Source organism: Amborella trichopoda, chromosome 4 (assembly GCF_054954075.1).
Source record: "Amborella trichopoda isolate Santa Cruz 75 chromosome 4, AtrichopodaSantaCruz75HAP2 v2.0, whole genome shotgun sequence".
Taxonomy (NCBI): domain Eukaryota; kingdom Viridiplantae; phylum Streptophyta; class Magnoliopsida; order Amborellales; family Amborellaceae; genus Amborella; species Amborella trichopoda.
Window position 1 is genome coordinate 18,094,069 of NC_142339.1, and position 19,785 is coordinate 18,113,853.

Genomic DNA, 19,785 nt, shown 5'->3' on the forward strand with positions numbered 1-19,785 from the left:
GCCATTCAAAATGCTGGTTTTAACTACAATTGGGTTTTCTTTTGTTTCCCCTTCTTTGCACAACTTACCGTTGCCATAACCACCACCACAACTGACCCCATCAATGGAAGAGGGAATAGAGGAAGGGAAAGACGAAGCTTTTCAAGGCGGGGTGTTTTCTCTTACAATGTCAAATTAAGTGAGCTCATACGAGCTGGAAGATTTGAAGATGCATGCGGACTTTTTGATGAAATGCCTTCTCGAGATACAGTCTCTTTGAACACCATGATTGCAGGATATTGGCGCAAAGGCGATGCTCATAAGGCGAGGGAGATGTTCAATTTAATGGCTACTAAGAATACAGTATCTTGGAATGCCATGATCGCTGGATTTGCAGATAATGGGCAAATAGAGGAGGCCTTAAAGTATTTCAATGAGATGCCGGAGAAGAAGAGCATAGCTTCTTGGAATGCGATGATCTCGGGGTTTCTGAGACATGATATGATTGGGCAAGCGCGAGAGTTGTTTGATGAGATGCCTAAGAGGAATGTGATTTCCTATACGTCAATGGTGTCCGGGCTCGCAAAGTGTGGAGAGGTTGAGAGAGCTCGTGCTTTGTTTGATGAGATGCCTGAGAAGAATGTGGTTTCTTGGACGGTGATGATTAATAGTTATGTGGAGAAAGGGCGGTTTGATGAGGCTCAACAGCTGTTTGAGGAGATGCCGAAGAAGAATGTGGTTGCCCTGACTGCTATGACTACAGGATATTGCAAGGAACGAAAGCTGGTACATGCCCGAAGACTCTTTGATGAAATTCGTTGTAGAGATCGTGTGTCATGGAATGCTATGATCACAGGTAATCGGTTGTGCGGATTGTGATGATTACGGGTAATTAATTGTATAGAACTATAGACTCTCTTTCTTTCTCTCTATGGTTCAAGCCCATACCTTGATTGAAAGGTGCTTGTTGTTGCAATCTGAACCATACCTTGGTTGAAAGATGCTTGTTGTTGCAATCTGAACCATACCTTGATTGAAAGGTGCTTCTTGTTGCAATCTTATGGTTATAAGGGTTGCAGCCCACATTACCAATTAAGATAGATTTATCCTCTCCTAGTTTTGTTAATATATCAGGCCATGATTATTTGCTGCTCATCATTTTTTCCGATTTAGTTGCTTACTGGCTATGTCAACCTTCAGCTTTTAGTTATGTGCCAGTATGTCAACCTTCATCTTTTATTGCCCTTGGCAGGACACAGGAAGCTCTGTGGACTATATATCTGAACCTCTGAAAATAATTAGTTGTTTAATTGCCCTTAATTTCCTTATTTTTGCTATTAGAATGGATCCTACACTTTCGTTTTACTGGCTTTCTGCCTGAGATTTGATTTTAGAATGAGCCGATTGAGATCAAGGGATATTCTGAACACAATGGTTAGTTGGTAGTGAGAAGCCGAATTGACATTGTACTTTTGACTGCATGGAAAGCAGGTTATCTTGCTTTCACTTACCACTTGCTCAAGATTTAGTACCGCATCATCTATTGCTTATAGGTCCAACTGCTAGTAGTTTCTTGTTTGTGGAGTATTCAATCAAAATTCCATGCCAGTTTAACTTGGCAACGTTTTTTCAACAGGTTATGCTCAGAATGGTCAGGGCGAGGAAGCACTGAAACTTTTTGCACAGATGTTTGGGTCTGGTACCAGGCCTGATCACTCCACTCTCATCGTGGTTCTTACTGCATGTGCCATTCTTGCATCATTACATGTCGGAAAGCAAACACATGCAAACACCATTAAAAGTGGGTTTGCGTCGAATGTCTCACTGAGTAATTCCCTGATAAACATGTATGCCAAATGCGGATGCATCCATGAATCTCAATTAGCATTCGATGATGCCTCTCGTAGGGACCTGGTTTCTTGGAATGCCATCATAGCTGCATATGCACACAATGGCCACCATGAAAAAACACTAGCTTTCCTCAAAGAGATGCAAGCAAATGGGCTAAAACCCGACGACATTACTTTCCTTAGCATTCTATACGCATGTGGTCATGCCGGGGAGGTGAGAGAATGCATGAATCAGTTTGATTCTATGCTTCGAGATTATGCTATCCAACCAAAGGCCGAGCACTATGCATGTCTGATTAACGTCCTGGGTCAATCAGGGAGGTTAACCGAGGCCCATGAGTTTATCAAGGGGATGCCATTTGAGCCAGATGCTGCCGTTTGGGGTGCTTTGCTTGGAGCTTGCAGGGTTCATTCAAACGTGGAATTGGGGGAGTTGGCTTACGAGAAGTTGGTCGATTTGCAGCCTCAGAATCCAAGCCCCTACATTCTACTGTCGAATATGTATGCAGCAATGGGAATGTGGAGAGAAGTAACTAGACTACGATTCCTGATGAGAGAAAGGGGGTTAAAAAAGCAACCTGGGTATAGTTGGATGGAGACTGGGAGTGAAGTGCACATGTTCTTAGTAGGAGATACATCCCATCCTGATATTGCTAAGATACATGAAGAGCTGCAAAGAATTGATCTGCATATGAAGATGGAATGTACTTTGTGGGTGCCAAGTAACCAATGGAATCTGGTCATATTGGATTGTAGATGTTAAAAATCCGTGGTGTAAACGTTTATTCTCGTGTGGATTGGAGGTTTTGTTTATATTTTATTGGATTTGTTGATCACGAGTCAATTTTTGGTTATTTAAGACGTAATATGGCAGAAATTGTTCACAAAGGTGTTAAATTTGCAATGTATTTCATTGGTCATTGTAGATAAGAGTACGGGAAAGGAAAACTCATCCTGTTTGCTCCTTGAACCGTATTCATGGTCTTCAAATAAGTTGCACAGATAAATATGTATAATAATATTTTTAAGGATTGTATGCTATGAGACCATTTATTTTAGGTACAAGGAAGTCACAATCAGTTTTAACAATAAGATATAAAATCTAATAGATGAAAGTGTCACAATATTCGATAAATTTTGTTTGGTACGTTGTGTCTAAACAATGACATCCTCAACCACCCAATTTCAATTCTAACTGTAAATCATGATTGTGATATTCTTGTATCAAAAATAAATAGTCTCACTATATTTATTTCTATATTTTTAAACAGAAATGTGGTAAATAAATGGCTGATTCATGAATTGAAATGCCAAGGCACCTATGGTTTAACTCTGAATTATCTTTGGGCAAGAGTAATGATGCTACAGTGAATTTACATCGAAAGTGTCGCAAACCATTTGGTTAGTTGGTGTAATCAATGTTTTAAAACTCGAAATTTGGTGTTAGATTAGCACTCATTGTACTGATCCAAATCGGACCAATGTCTACGATCAAAAATATTAAAAACAAACAATATTATATTAAAAATTTTAAATTTAAGGTAGTCACCTAGTTTGTCCGATTCAAATGCCTGGTTCTCTATATAGAAACGAGCGAATCACTATGATTCCCTATTCTTTATGGATTCCTAATATCATGGATTTTGCCAAAATCTACCGTTTGGATTGCTTAATGACTAGGATACTTAAAATCAGGAAAATCAAAATCATGGAAATAAGACCTACTTTTCCATGATTTCATTTCCACACCAAAACCTATTTTTTTGCATTTCCAAGGCCTATGGATTTCACTCATTTGCTCCCTAAACCCGAAACATAGAGAGCATTTGGTAGGTATGAAAATTTTACAGAGGGGAAGTACTTAAATGTTTTAAAGAGAGAAACTATCTCAAAATATTTAGAGAGAAAAACTATATCAATTTTTAACTTTAAGAGAAAGAAAGTATATTAAAATTTTAGAGCGAGAAAGTATGTTAAAATTTTAGAGGGAGAAAGTATCAAATTTTTTTTGAGAGATGAACTATCTGAAAATTTTAGAGAGAGAAACTATCTCAAATTTTAACTTTTAGAGAGAGAAAGTATATTAAAATTAAAAAGAGAGAAAGTATGTCAAAATTTTAGAGAGAGAGTACCAAATTTTTTTAAGAGAGATAAACTATCTCAAAATTTTAGAGAAAGAAACTATCTCAAATTTTAAGTTTTAAAGAGAAACTATCATATTTTAGAGAGAGAAAGTACATGAAAATTTTTAGAGAGAGAAACTATATCAATTTTTTAGAGAGAGAAACTATTTCAAAACTTTTAGAGAGAGAAACAATCTCATATTTTATTTTTTAGAGAGAGAAACTATATCAAATCTTAGGTTTTAGAGAGAGAAAGCATTCTTAAAATTGTAGAGAGAGAAAATATTTTTTAAATTGTAGAGAGAAAGTATTCTTAAACTTTTAGAGAAAAATTATTACAAATTTTAAAAGGAGAAATTGCCAAAAAAATTTAGAGAAAGAAATATCTCTTTTTTAGATAGAGAAACTATCTCGAATTCTGAGTTTTAGAGAGAAACTATCTCGAATTTGGAATTTTAGAGAGAGAAAATATATTAAAACTTTAAAGATAAAATTGTATGAAACTTTAGAGAGAGAAACTACCAAAAACATTTTAGAGATAGAAACTATCTCAAAAATTTTGGAGAGAGAAACCATGGCAAAATTTATGTTTTAGAGAGATGAAGTATTTTAAAATTTTGGAGAGATAAACTATATCAAATTTTAGATAGAGAAAGTACATGAAATTTTTAGAGAGAGAAACAATCTCAAAAAAAATTAGAGAGAAACTATATTAAAATTTAAGTTTTAAAGAGAAAAAGTATATCAAATTTTACACTATATCAAATTTTAAAGAGAGAAACTATCTCAAACTTGAAGTTTTAAAGAGAGAAGACATCTTAAAATATAAGAGAGTAACTATATCAAATTTTAGAGAGATAAAGTACATAAAAATTTAGAAAAAAAAAACTATTGCAAAAAATTTAGAGAGAAATTATCTCAAATTTTAGCTTTTAGAAAGAGAAAACATCTTAAAATTTGAAAGAACAACTATATCATATTTTAGAGAGTGAAACTACTTAAAAATATTTAGAGAGAGAAACTTTCTCAAAATTATTTAATAGGGAAACTATCTCAAGTTTTAAGTTTTAGAGATAGAATATCTTAAAATTTTGGAAAGAGAAACTATATTAAAGTTAAGAGAGCGTAAAGCACCTAAACATTTAGAAAGAGAAATTATCTCAAAATTTTTATATAGACAGTTTAAAATTTTAAATTTTGGATAGAAAACATATTAAATTTTAGAGAGAGAAACCATATCAAATTTTAGAGATAGAAAATATCTCAAAATTTTTATGGATACGCTATCCCAAATTTTGAGTTTTAGAGAGAGAAAGCATATAAAATTTTTAGAGAGAGAAATTATATCAAGTTTTGTTATCAAACAATGGATATGGAAGTAATTGCAAGGAATCCATGAATTTTGTATAATTTATCCAAACAAGAGATTTGAGGAATCCATGACAAAAATCCTTGATATTGAAAATCCATAGATTTCCTTAGGATTTCAAATATCTAAGATTCCTAACTTCCTCCTATCCAAACAGGCCCTAAGAGAATTGGCTTGGGTAACTACATCCTGGGTGGATGAACAATATCAGTGGCTATCTTTTGGCACTGTGTTCCCTTTCATTTTCCTTTTATATAAAAAGTTTTTCTATTCGCTTCTAAATCTAACCATCATGTCTTTATTACTCTTTCTCCATAACAAGGCAATTACCAGGCCTGTGCCTGTCAATAGGCTTTTCAATTGGGACCTGCTTGGGGCCCAAGCTTGCATGAGCCAACTTTAAAATTTTTAAGTGTATATATATATATAGTGTGTGTCTATACACACTGAAAAAGTTTAAAGTTGGGTCATGCAAGCTTCGACCTTGCCTTAGATAAAAAAAACTTTTAAAAACGATTATAGGAGAAATTGAATAGTGTTTCGCCCCACCACGGACATGCTATATCTGTTGCAGTTTTGCCTTAAAAACTGTCACGGAGTTACGGGAGCCGTAGCAGTTTCCTATATTTTTTGTGTGAAAAAATACCACCATGGGCATGCTATGTTTGTTACGGTATCACAACGGACATAGTGGGTCTGTTGCAGTCTTTTAATCTACGCTGTCCAAAAATATCAAACGGCACTAAGCCTATGGGCAAAAATACATATTTTGGCCCATGCGTATTTTGTAGTCTCTTCCACACACACACATATATATATATGGAGTGGATTCTGTCAGCCCATGGGCTGACTACTACAGTGTCAGCCAATTGCTCAGATTCAATCTAGGCTGATTTGACAGTTGCAATCTCATTTTGTATTTGAATTTTTATTTTCTTTCTACAAAATCCAAATCACTTAAAATTTTAGGCATTCATTATTCTCATCAAGGCGTACCTTATAAAAATATAAAAAAATAATTTGTAAAATATAAATTGACTAAAATATCCCCAAAATGTATCAGGGGTATTTTGGCCAATTTATATTTACAATTTTTTTTTTTTTTAAATTCTTCTATTTTAGAAGAATAGACGCTCCAAATTTCAAGTGATTTGGAATTGTAGAAAAAAAATGAAAATTCAAACATGAAATAAGATCGTGACCGTCTAATCGGCTCATATTTAATCTGTGCCATTGGCAGATATATATATATATATATATATATATATATACTACCCTCATCACCGATGAACTTCTATAGGCGAAAATGAACAATGATTTCGCCTACCCTCATCACCGATGAACTTATATATATATATATATATATATATATATATATATATATGTTGTAAAATATTTTTTTGATATTTTCTGTAGATTCATTTGTTTTTTATTAACACAAGCTCTAAATTTCAGATCATTCCAATTTGTAGAAAAAAATGAAAAATGATACACTACCAGACAATCGTGACCATGCGAATAACTTTGAACGGTGATGAGGGTAGATGAAATCATTATGCGTTTTCGCCTATAGGCATTTTGTAGTATCTTCTACACACACACACACACACACACAATATATATATATATATATATATATATATATATATATATATATATATATATATATATATATATATATATATATATATATATATATATATATATATATATATATATATATATATATATATATATATAGCCACTACACAATGCCTATGTGCGAAAATGAACAGTGATTTCACCTATAGGCACGGCCCTGTCTGATTGTTTTTGGATAGCATGGATTAAAATGTCCGTGGCAGATTTTTTTCCAAGAAAAATTTGAACAGGGACCGCCATGGCTCCCATAGGTCCGTGGCGGCTTTTATGCTAAACTGTAATGGACATAGTAGCAAACACTGTAGCAATTCTCCTTTAGCCATTTTTAACACTTTTCCTATATATATATATATATATATATGAAGTATCTATGCAATGCTTATGGGTGAAATGCTACAATGATTTCGCCCATAGGCCAATCGTTGTCTGAAAAAATCAGACGACGTATATTTTTCGATCGCTACGGACCTAGCATCTTCCTGGTAGTCAAACATAGCGTCGTCCGTTGTGGGTCAGTTCAATAAACCACTGCAGGCATAGCAAGTCCATGGCGGTGGTGAAACACAGTAGTATTTTGCTTATATCCATTTGTTTTAGGTTTTTCAATATATACCTTATGAGATATGAGTTAGTGGGCTAACCTCGACATTTTCCTTTATATATATATATATATATATATATATATATATATGAGACCGTCTCACACCCATGTGTGTAGAACCCCAAAGGATCACTATTAAATTTAGCACAGATCTCTAGAAAAGTCAAGTCTTATACTCATATGATAACTTTGTTAGAGATCTGTGTTAAATTTAATGGTGATTCTTTGGGGTCCTACACACATGGGTGTGGGACGGTCTCATATGATCATTATATATATATATATATATATATATATATATATATATATATATATATATATATATATATATATATATATCTCTCTCTCTCTCTCTCTCTCTCTTTATACACGCACACAATCAATTCTAAGACTTACCTGACTTATCAAAGTTCGATTTAACTGAGATCGTATCCAAACTTAATATTTAAAAGAGTTGAGAGATGTGGATCCCGTCAAATTTAGATATATGAAGAAATCAATCTGAAAAAAGCTTATTTACTACAAATCTACGGCCGAGCCGGCTCAGATATGTGTGAAATCTGAAAAACACAAAAACAAGAGAAGCAAGATTAAAGAGAAAACAACAATGCAACTATAGTCTTGAAATAAAGATAAAAATCCATCAAAGTAAAGATGAATATTAATTAAAAATTAAAGAAAGAAATAAGAAAATTAAAAAAAATAGGAATAATAGATATATTAAAAAAAATAAAACTAATTAATTTAATAAATTAATGAAGCAAAGAAAATAATAACGAAATAAAATAGAAAAGAAAGAAAGAACCTGGAAGCCAGACCTTCTGGCCTCGCACAAGAAGTAAGGCCCATATCTGACTATGAAGAATGAATCTTTATTCCTCGATCTTTAAATTAATGATACTAAATAATTTATTGCACTCCGAAGAAGAGAGTGGTGCCTCCGAATTCTACATTGGCTGAAAACTTGAATGACTGAAATAAATTATTTTTTTGTATGAACATTGGCTGGTGTAAGGTCTTAGAAATAGGGTTTGAATAGCCTAAGTTATGGTTTTTGGGGCTACAGGATTCTAGGACTCAAGAATTAGGATTTCATCTCTTGCTCTCTTGAAAAGGTTGAAAAAGGCTCCATTTTATTAATAGGAATGTCCCAAAATAGGAAGGTTGAGATTCCAGACCACTCAGGAGAAATTCCATGACCACACTACAATATGCAGTGTTCTCTCTCCTGGGTCACATATTGTGGTGTTGACATATCTCACTTATGCTCCTTTATAGGATTGTTCCTAAGCTCATGCATAGTCTAATGGTGGTGTCAGATCGAATTTAGACCCATCTAGAAGGTTGCGATGCATGGTTTACCTCTGCAGGTTATAAAAATTTCTTATTCTAAAAAACTAGTTTCCTTATAAGGAGATTATGAAATATTGACATGTTTGGGAGTTTGGGAATATTTGGCTTCTAAAATGAGATATTCAGGATTTATAGACGATCTTGAGAATATTTAGAGAATATTTACGGTATATTTGGTCTTTTATATTCGAATATTTAATATTTTTAAAGATATTTGGTTTCTTAAACTGGGACATTTGGCGTCCATGGTATATTTAAAAGATATTCTAGGCTAGACTATGGTCTAGGTGTGGACTATGGCTGTGAGTGCTTTTAGGGTTCATGAATAAAGTTAAATTCAAAAGGTGTATCTAAAATTACGTATAATCATTTTCATTCCATATTTATGTAGGGACTAGCCTCATCTAACCTAATTTTTTTCAGGCTATAGCTGAGCTTGGGCATAGTTGTCATGAAATTGGGCTCGTCTTGAAACCAAATTTTCATGTCCTGGTTGAGGCCTGGCTTTTGATTGTTCTCGAGTGAACTTAGGCTAAGGTTGGCGCGAAGCAAACCCTGCCCATTAATAACCCTACTCATTAACCATCACATATTTTTGCTCTCTTAATCTATCCACTCTCCAACACTCTTCTCACTCCCTTTCTCTTCTCATGTGAATCGCCATGGAGGGCCACCTTATTAAAATGACTACTATACGCTGGGTTTTAGGTCGTGAAAACCAAGTACTATGAGTTTTTTAATCTTCTATCAAAGTTAAAAGAAATTTTTTTCATAGCATAAGAACTTGAGTTTTAATAATTATATGTCGTTTAGAAGTATTCATCATGAAGTTATCTGATATAAACTATAGGCAGTTTTACATATAAGTTTATCTTTATAGAAGCTGTTTTTTACTTTATTAAAAGTGAATTATTGAAAATGACATGTTTTTAGCCAAATAGAGCTAAATGTAGCTGGAAATTCACAAAAAATTGAATAATTAAAGGGGTGCGGTTTGTATAGAGCCTAGGCTCTAAACAATCAAATTAGATCCTACCTTCAAATGGTGTCGAGAAATGTGGTTTCGACACTAGAAATCGTTGTAATACTCTTAAAATATATTTCCATATTTATTTATAAAGTTTAAAGCTTCAAAAATAGTGTAGATCGATAGATCTATGAAAACTTGAAAATCTTGAAAATTGACAGTCCAAAAATGCGCGTTACAAAATACACTATTTCCAAAACTTGAAATCCATTTTTTTCTCACATCCATGCATCGTGATGTCGAGATGATCAATTTGAAGATATTTGGGCATCAAAATGACCTCTTCTAGTAAACTTTTTGCGGTAAGCTCAAATTTGATTGTTTAGAGCCTCGGCTCTATATAAACTTTTCCATAATTAAATTATATTATACATATTATAAGATGCATACCAAACTACTAGCAGATTAATATCATCCACAGATAAAATGAATTGTCATCCAAATTTGGCCTAAGGGTTAATGGAATGCATGTTTTTCAGAGGATTCGTGGCTCTTAGAAGCAAAGATGATAATGCCATAAAGAAAAAAGAAAGCATCAACACTTAATGGTGGAATTGAGGGGAACTATCAACACTTAATGGTGAAATTGAGAGAAACCAGTTACACTTAATGGTAGAATTGAGGTGGTGTTGTGTTCTCCCCAAATGTGTTAGTATCAAAAGATTATTACTCCTTGTCAGAAAACAATCAGAGAAAACCATTGCAAATGAAGAATAAATTCACCCTTAGTTGTATAAATGACTAAGAGCTTTTGTACTTATCAATGGGTGTGCGAGGAGTTCCAAGTGCTTTAGGAGCATGTTCCACTTACATCAAATCACTATATAGAACTTAAGTGTCCCAAAGAAGCTCTAAGTATCAACCTCATAGGAAGGTGGTGGCAAAATACAACAGCAAAAAAGAAAACTCTTTCAATACGAAGTTGAAGCTTCTAGGTCCAGGACTGAAGATTATTACTATAGAGAGTGAACCTTTTGATGTAGAAGAGCATTATTATTCGCCTTCTTTATAGGAGGACACTTTAGATCCCCTTGATGGCTAGCAATTATCCATGCTATCGTCAGAGGTCAACTATGAGGAAAGGTATAGGGTGATCTAAAGTCCCAGATATCAATAGATGTAAAGAAGATAGTAGAATCCATATAGAAAGTAGAAAGCATGTTCAATGCCATGAATGTTCACTACAATTGTTTTATAGATGTCATTATAGATACCCTAAAAAATGATAGAGTACAGAAATGATTCGGTGAAGGGCGTACAAGACAAGCCAAAGAAAAGCAAGTAAAGAAGGTCACGTCCAGAAGGAGTTAGAAAACCTCGCATGGAAAGTCGACTAAGTTAGATGTGAGTGGAAGAATGTTTGAAATTAGTGATGTTACAACCAAACACTACCATGATTATCTTTTAAAATTAAAATCCTTACATGGAATATTCATGGGCTTAATTTAGGACAAAAAAAAAGAGATATGATGTTTTTCGTTCAGAAAGAGGAGTCGAACATTTTATTACTAAAGTGGAAACCTTAAATATTCATATTGTAAAGGCAATATGTGGAAGACATACAATGGAATTTACTTGCATGGATGTGTTGGGTGTCTCGAGAGTTCTGTGGATCTTATGGGAATCCATAAATTAAATGGAACTAAATTTATTCCCTCTGAAAGACCTATTTCAAGGGGTTTTGAAGTAATTAGGGCAGAAGTGAAATTTTTGCTTACTAATATCTATGGACCAGAACAGGCCATCTAATAGAAAGTTTCTTCAAATTAAATAGTGTCTTTGCTAGCTTGAGGGGACATCTTAATATAATTGACTGGTCTTTTAAATCTAGTATTGCTACAAGAATAGCTCCATGTACGCATGCTTTTAATGAATTCTCCCCAAAATCTCCTAAATCTTCCAGTTGCAAGAACTTATTTTCTTGGGTCTAACAATTCAACCCTATATACCTATGTCTTATAAAACTAAATCCTATTTTAGTAACCCCGACTTTGGAATCTCTTCTTCTAAAGGAAAATGTTAGAGCTTTGTCTAAACTTGCTTTAAATCATCATTATTGTTTTTAAACTCTACATAAGTGTAATATGTACTAAGCCCATTTAGGTTTGAATTGGCATGTTTGTTGAGGGCTATTCATTTGAATTCGTTAAAAGATTTTGAGAAAGCATGCAAGTTTAAGGTAAGCAAGGATATAAAGTCTCTAAAAGGTTGCAATTACTTAAGGAGTGAATTAAATATTGGAAAACTGCTCCATGGGGCAATCTTCCGATGAAGATTAACAATTTGGTTGGTCAGATTCAAGACCTGGATAAGGAAGAACAAACTCAATTGGACTAAGTGCAGAGCAATAGAAAGACGAGTGCTATGGAAAGCTTCTTTGGAAGAATGCCTAAGGATGGAAGAGGTATATTGGCATCATAGATCTAGATTTAAACGGTTGAAGGATGGTGATAGAAACACATTTTTTTCATTCTATTGCAAAATCAAGAAGGAGTAACATTATGCAAGGGACAAACATTACAAGCATAGATTATAAGAATCTTCATGCAATAGAAGATGTTATTATACAAAACTTCAAAGAGGCTTTTACTACTTCTCAAAGACTTAAAATATCTTTAGATGTGATTTATTTCGAAAGACTACTTCAAGGCAAAGCTAAGTGGTTGAAAAGGCGATTAAAGTACGAGAAGATAAAATTAGTTGTTTTTGGTCTTTTGGTAGATAGAGCTCCACACATATGGCTATATAATAAAATTATTCTAAATTTTTTGGGAAATGGTAAAAGGAGATATTGTTGACATATTTGAGTTTTATTGCAGTAGGAAGTTCAATCCGGCAATGAATGCCACTTTTATTGCCTTAGTGCAAAATAAAGGCTCAATTGAATCACTAGGAGACATTAAACCTATTAGTTGGTAGGAAGTTTGCATAAGATTTTTAACTGTCGTGGCAGGTGTTGGATGAGGTTATTATTTTATCAAATAAAGATAAATTATAGATAGTATTCCGGTTTCTCAAGAATATATTCATTTAAGAATCATACAAGAGAAATTTTAAATTATTTGTAAAGTCAATTTTGAAAAAACCTACGCCAAAGTTGATTGGGATATTCTGCATTAAATCCGTGCACGATTGTGAATATGGATAAGGGGATGTTTATCAAGCGCTACTCTTCTATTCTAGTAAATGGTAAGACCAAAAGTTATTTAAAGAGCCTCAAGGGGCATTAGCCAAGGAAAATGCTCTAGCCTGATACTTTTCATCTACTTATGAGAAATGATTGATTACATGCTATTAGGGTTGCTACAAAAGATCAACAGTCACTCACCTTCAATATGACAACACAACCATATTTTGTAATGCAATGAAAAATCGGTGTTTAATTTGAGACTGTTCCTAGAGTGTTTAGGAAATTATCACAGGGCTTAGAATAAAAATTCTAAGCTAATTGACATTGGTGTGATGAAGTTGTGGTAAGTATTTTTGCGAACATAATGGGTGGGGTAGAAAGTCTACCTTGTAAAATATTTAGGCCTCCCACTAAAACATTCTCCTTGGTCTTTTTGGGATCCAATCATCGAAAAATTTCCAAAAAATCTATATCTTTGGAAGTCTAACTCTAGATATCTTTCTTTGGGTGGTAAGATCACATTAATCAGCTCAACTCTATCCAATCTCCAAATTTACCAAATTTCATTATACATGATGCCTAGAGTAGTAAAAAAGTTAGAGAATCTTAGGAGAGAATTTCTATGGGATTCACTTAATTTAGATGGAACAAAGTTTGTTCACCTAAAAAGGAAGGTGGTATGGGTGTATGTAGGTTAAACTTGATGAACACTGCTTTGTTATCTAAATGATGTTGTTGGTGTGCAAGTGAACATCAACAACTATGGAGAGATATTGAATAGTAAATATGAAGTGGGTATTGGCTCACTATTGTTTAAACACCATAAGAAAAAAATTACTCATCACAAATTTAGAAGGAAGAAGGTTACTGTGAACCAATTTTTCTGAGGAATAGCCAAAGATGCGTTAGTAAATGAGACAAAACTTACTTCTTTGTTGCCCATATGTTTTTGCTAAGGTAGGAGACATATTAGTGAAAGTTTATGAGATGGCTATGGGGGAAAGAAATAATGATTCCTAGTCAATATAGTGCAGATATATACGAGTCTCATATACTTGTCTACATCAGTATGGGTCATTGTGATATCAATTACAAGAGGTTTACTACTCCCCACAAAAGGGATAAGCATATATAGGAGATTATTAAATTTGAGTTCTCTCTATTACTTCTTTATATCAAGGATTCTCTGGGATCCTTACCTCCATCATTATGCATGGTTTGAAAACTTTTACTCCATCAACGGGCATTCACATGGGTACTTTGACAAGGCAAATTGTGGACAATAGATAATAAGGAAAAGAGGTCTTATGCTAACGAATATGCATCTCCTGTGTAAAGTTTATGAGGAGTCTTGAAATCATCTTTTTGTGAGCTGCACATTTCCTATGGATTTATGGTGTTGGGGGATTCAAATATTTAGAATCCAACTGATATTACCTAGAAAATATTTGGCACCTTTTGCAACAACAGTTCTCCCTTGCACTTAATACGAGAGGTAATACTTTATGAGGACTTTGATGACCATACTTTGTAAAATTTGGAAAGAAAAACACAATAAGACAATTGACAGAGCAGTGAGAAAGAATGAATAATAAAAAATCAATATTCTTGCTTCCATGGCTGTTTGAGTGCATTTGACAGATCAGTGAGGAAGAATCAATAATAGAAAATCAATATTCTTGCTTCAATGACTGTCTATGTAGGGATTCATAAAGATTTTTAATGGCATTTTATACACGATTGGATTTATCAAGAGTTACTATCCATAAATGATAAGGATTGCTAGAATAGGATATAGGAACCTCCAAAAGGAGTCCATAAGCTTAACTTTGATGAATCTCCTCATAAAACCATGGAGGAGCTTAGTCTAGAGTCTTGATTTAAGACTCCAATGGAAGAATGTTTATGGCTTCTTCAGATCTGTACAAAATAGCATCTGCAAATGAAGCTAAATTATTCGTATCATTGCAAGGTTTGATTTTACTACAAATTTTTCAGGTAAGTAAAGAGGTGGGACAGACAATTCTAAAAATGTGTAAAAAGAAGTACAAGAATCCAAAGAGCCTTAAAGATACAATAGATTGCTGGATAAGAAATTGACATCTGGACTTTAAATCAATTTAAGATTTCTCATGTATATCGTGAGGCAAAGAGCGAAGTGATGTGTTAGCGAAAGGAGGGATAATGTAGAACCAGTTGGCAGTTACGAATTTCCAAGGTTCACTTCTTGCTTCTTTGTTATGTTTTTGTAAGTAGTTGTGTAGACAACTTTCAATATATAACACCTTGAATTTTTGTAAAGATCCAAGTTAATATTCGAAAAACAAAAATAAAATAAAATAATGAATTATAATAAAAGAAAGAGTGTGCTACTTCTTGTACGTTTACTTCCTTGGGTAAAATCTTCAATAAGGATATTTCTAAACCCCAATTTCGGGTTCGAAACTTAAAGTTCCTAGCTGTAACTTTTTTTTTATTTTTATTTTTTTTATTAAAATAACGATTTGGAATTTTTGAACCGTCTGAAATCAACCCCTAAAAAGAGGTAGTATGGTATGATCCCATGAGAAACCTTCAAATAATTATTTATTACATTAGAATACTTTTGTTTTGAAAAATAGAAATATGGGATTCTAAAGTGGATACCAAGATTTCAAAAATAAAAAAAAGAATACATTATATATATATATATATATATATATATATATATATATATATATATATATATATATATATATATATATATATATATATATATATATATATATATAAGGGCATCTATACTATACTCATTTGGAGCGTTAATGTACACCTACTCCCTTGGGCATACTATACTCATTTGGAGCGTTAATGTACACCTACTCCCTTGGGCAGAAGACCTACTTGGGAGTATTTTTCTTTTTATCTATACTTTTGGAATTACCGAAGGATTACTACAAGAATAGCTTCTAAATAAAAATAAAAATAAAGGATTTTGAGTTTTGTTATGCTTCTCTCACCAAGCAAATATTGGATGCCTTTATTCACTCTTGAGGCAATTATTCTTTTTAACCGCATTGTATGTGATTTGGAAAAAAAATTGGTTAGTGTATGGGCTAAAATTTTTTATACTCAAAATTTGGAGTCTCAAAAGTGCATCTAATTGGATTTTGTCTGATTGAGCAAATAGAGAGTAAGCCCTGGCGGCAGCACATACATCTTTAATTTATTCCATTAAACAAATGTACTCCTCTAAGAGCACAATGTACCATTATTCCCCTAAAGTTTTTTTTTTTTGGTTCTTTGAATTCACTTTACAATCTTTGTGCTTATTTTCAAAAAATAAGAAGTGAAAATTTTAATGTAACAAGCCATTTCTTTTAGGGAATCTGCTTGGGGTGCATTTAACACACCCAAATTGTGGAAGTGGGAGGAAGTCTCCCACGAAATATAGAAGAGTGGTCTTCCATCACTTTTTATGAAAAAGGACTCTTCTAGAAATGAACCATTTCTAATATTTTAAAAGTGTGTGTGGAAGAGCGTGGAAGGCAGCATTTCCAAAATATCTCTATATTATTACATACAGGAGTGGACATTTTACTCGCACTTCCAGAAATTCCTTCAATCAAAGATGCCCTTATATTATGCTTCAACAAGAACACACTCTGCTGCCTCTTTTCTCATGGGGCGCGTTTCGAACTCCAGTTTACTTTAAATAGCTAGTTTAGAAATTCCGAACTGATTACTTATATCCATTTTTAGAAAAAGATGGTTTGGAATTTCAAATTCCAAAACAGTTTCTTAACAAAAAGTTCAATGCAGAAATTGAAGTTCAAAACTAAATATTAATCCAAAAAATATAAATACCATATTTAGAACTAACTGAAACCACTTTTAAGAAATATCAATAAACCTGAAATAAAAGACGTGCGTGTAAGAAATATTTTCTAAAGGTTGCAATTTTCATTGACATGGGTAGTGCAAATTTTTTGAAGTTCCTCAACACAAGAAATGGGTGCTTCCATTGCCCATTACCTCGTTCTTGTTGCTTTTTTCTCTAAACTTCTCTTCATTCTCCTACTCTCTCAAACATCTCTCAAAATCTCCCCTCTCCTCACTTTGCAGAGAGACCCCAATCAGTTCTGTCTCCGTCGTTTTCTCTCTTCTTCTCTCCCTTTGCTATCACCCCCCTAGGCCCCTTTTTTCTTTATCATCTCTCTCTTCCCCTATATATCCAACGTCGCTTTTTTTCTTTTTTCTTTTTTGTTTTTGAATGCTACCTGGTATTTCATTGAGATTATGAAAGAGTTACAAGAGTTAAGAAAAGAAAATATAACGAAGATATAGAATGGCGTAAAGCCAGGGAGAAGGGGATAAAGCAAAGAGGGGGGAGAAAGATACAAATAGAAAAGAATGAAAAATTAGGTAGACGAGGTCTGAATCATTTAGGAGGTTGCTTCTTTGGCCAAGGTATCCGCTGTTCCGTTTCCCTCTTTATTGATATGGTTGAAGGACACTTCTGTCACAAAGAATGTGAATAATCTTGTCCATTGTATGGCTCCAAGCCCAAAGGTTTTTGTTTTTTTTGGGGGTCTTACACTAGGCAATTACATTAGTTAAGTCTCCTTCAATGATGACATTAGTACGTTGAGTCTCCAATTTGGTCACCTCAAACGTCAGAGCCCATAACTCTACTTTATTAGTTGTGCATGGGTGTAAGCCTCCTTCACAGTCAAGATAATTTCGCCCATTTTATTTCTCAACTGTTCTCCATAGCCTACTACCTGTCCACCCTCTCTCACATTCCCATCAAATGTTTAATTTCACAATGGTAGCACCTATCTTGAGGGTTTGATGATGCTCTTCTTCCTAAAAGCAGGTCTTTTATATTAATGTCAAAAAGCTCCGAATGCACATCTCTATAGCATGCAATTGATTGTACCCAAATTGTGGATGAACATATAATTGCCTGACAAAGCCCTTCCCTAGCTCTTGATTTACCTTCAAAAGCAGAAGAGTTTCTTTCTTTCCAAACATTCCATAAGACCGAGGTCAGCAAGATTCTTCGTAAAGGCAACTCATAGTAAGGAAAAAGTGGTGATAAGGCAGACCTAGAGCCAACTTGCCTCCGTAAATAACAAGTTCCATATCTCCTTCACTCCTGGACAGTGAAAGAATAAGAGGGGAGTTAGCTTCCTCATTCATTTGATAGGATAGACAGATGTTGGTGATGATTGTAGCTCTCTTCTTAAATTTCTCAATAGATAAAGTTCTATCTTGGAACACTAACCATAGGAAGGTTTTCACTCAATGAGGCACTTTGCTTTGTCGTACTCTCCTAAGAAATGTTTAATTAGCATGAAATTGCCCCTTGTTAATAAATCATAAAGGGATTTAATAGAGAAGGACTTGGGATATAATTTCCACACGACTATGCTTGGCTTACTGGGGCAGAATGACTGATTGAAGAGAGTCTCCATAAGGGTACAATACTGCTATTCTACCACTTGTTTTACCCTCCTACCGAGTTTTATGTCCCAAACTACTTTAGTAGCCTCCCCAATTGCAATCTCACTAATAAGAGCATGTTTCTAAGTGGGCTTTTGGTACAATTCTGGGAATCTAACATATAGTAGATAGTTTCCGGGCCATTTTGAGATCCAAAAATTTAGTATTGATCACAATTCGCAACCAACATTCTGCTATAATCCACAAACAACTAACTAATTGATTCCTTTCGACACTGTTGAAGCTAAGGGCCCTTGCTGAAATTTTTTAGCTATATGGCCATCAATTGCTATACCATAATTGCATAGGATAACCTTGTCCCATAGTTGATCTATCTAATTGCTTAGTCTCTACCACCAATTGGTCCATAGAGCTTCATTGACCAATCTGAGCTTATAGATACCCAGGCCTCCTTCTTTCTTAGGCAGACAGACTACACTCTATTTAACCAAGCTATATTTCTTACTTTCTTGTAGATCACTCCATAAGAAGTTCCTTGTGAGGTTTTCAAGGGATTTCACCACTCTTGAGGGAGCTCTGTAGAGGGACAAGTAGTAGATAGGGAGGTTGGATAAAGTAGTTTTAATAAGAGTTAAGCGACCCCCAAAGAGAGGTATCTATATTTCTACCCATTCAACTCGTATTGAAATCTTTGTATGACGGGGTCCCAATAGCTGGCCGGTAGTCATTATTTAATGCTATCCCCAAGTACTTGTATAGCACTCGTTCTGACTTCCAGGTCCCCACATTAATACCTATCATTTTGGTTTTGTGCAAGTTTAACTTGGCTATATAAATCACTACATAACATTTCAAGAAGATCCCAAAAAAAACCTGATTTCTACCTTATTACATTCTGGGATAAGAATGGTTTTCATTGCCAATAAGGAACTTGACTTGACTCAATTTGGGTGAATTGTGCTATGAAGAAAATTTAAGTTTGTATTAGCAATACTTTCACAAGGAACTTGACCTGACTTAATTTGGGTGAATTGTGCTATGAAGAAAATTTAAGTTAGTATTAGCATTGCTATCACAAGAACAAGGTTTCAACTCTCTTGACATATCATGGAACAAGTTCACCTCCTTGCACGCTCAAAAAACCCTGATGTCTACCTTCTTGCCTTCTGGGTTAAGAACGAATTTCATTGCTGGTTGGCGTGTTGGTTTAGTGTAAGTGTTCAAACCATTTTTATGTGACTTAGCCGTGTCCATTTGGACTCAG

General features: G+C 34.0%; 1 protein-coding gene across 1 annotated transcript; it reads left to right on the forward strand.

The window, feature by feature from the left end:
* Positions 1 to 112: 112 nt before the first annotated feature.
* On the forward strand, positions 113 to 2,673 carry LOC18423339 (pentatricopeptide repeat-containing protein At2g13600). Its single transcript, XM_006827941.4, has 2 exons — positions 113 to 835; positions 1,616 to 2,673. Exons 1-2 carry the CDS (start codon positions 232 to 234, stop codon positions 2,590 to 2,592), a joined length of 1,581 nt encoding a protein of 526 aa, XP_006828004.4. The 5' UTR covers positions 113 to 231; the 3' UTR covers positions 2,593 to 2,673.
* Positions 2,674 to 19,785: the final 17,112 nt, after the last annotated feature.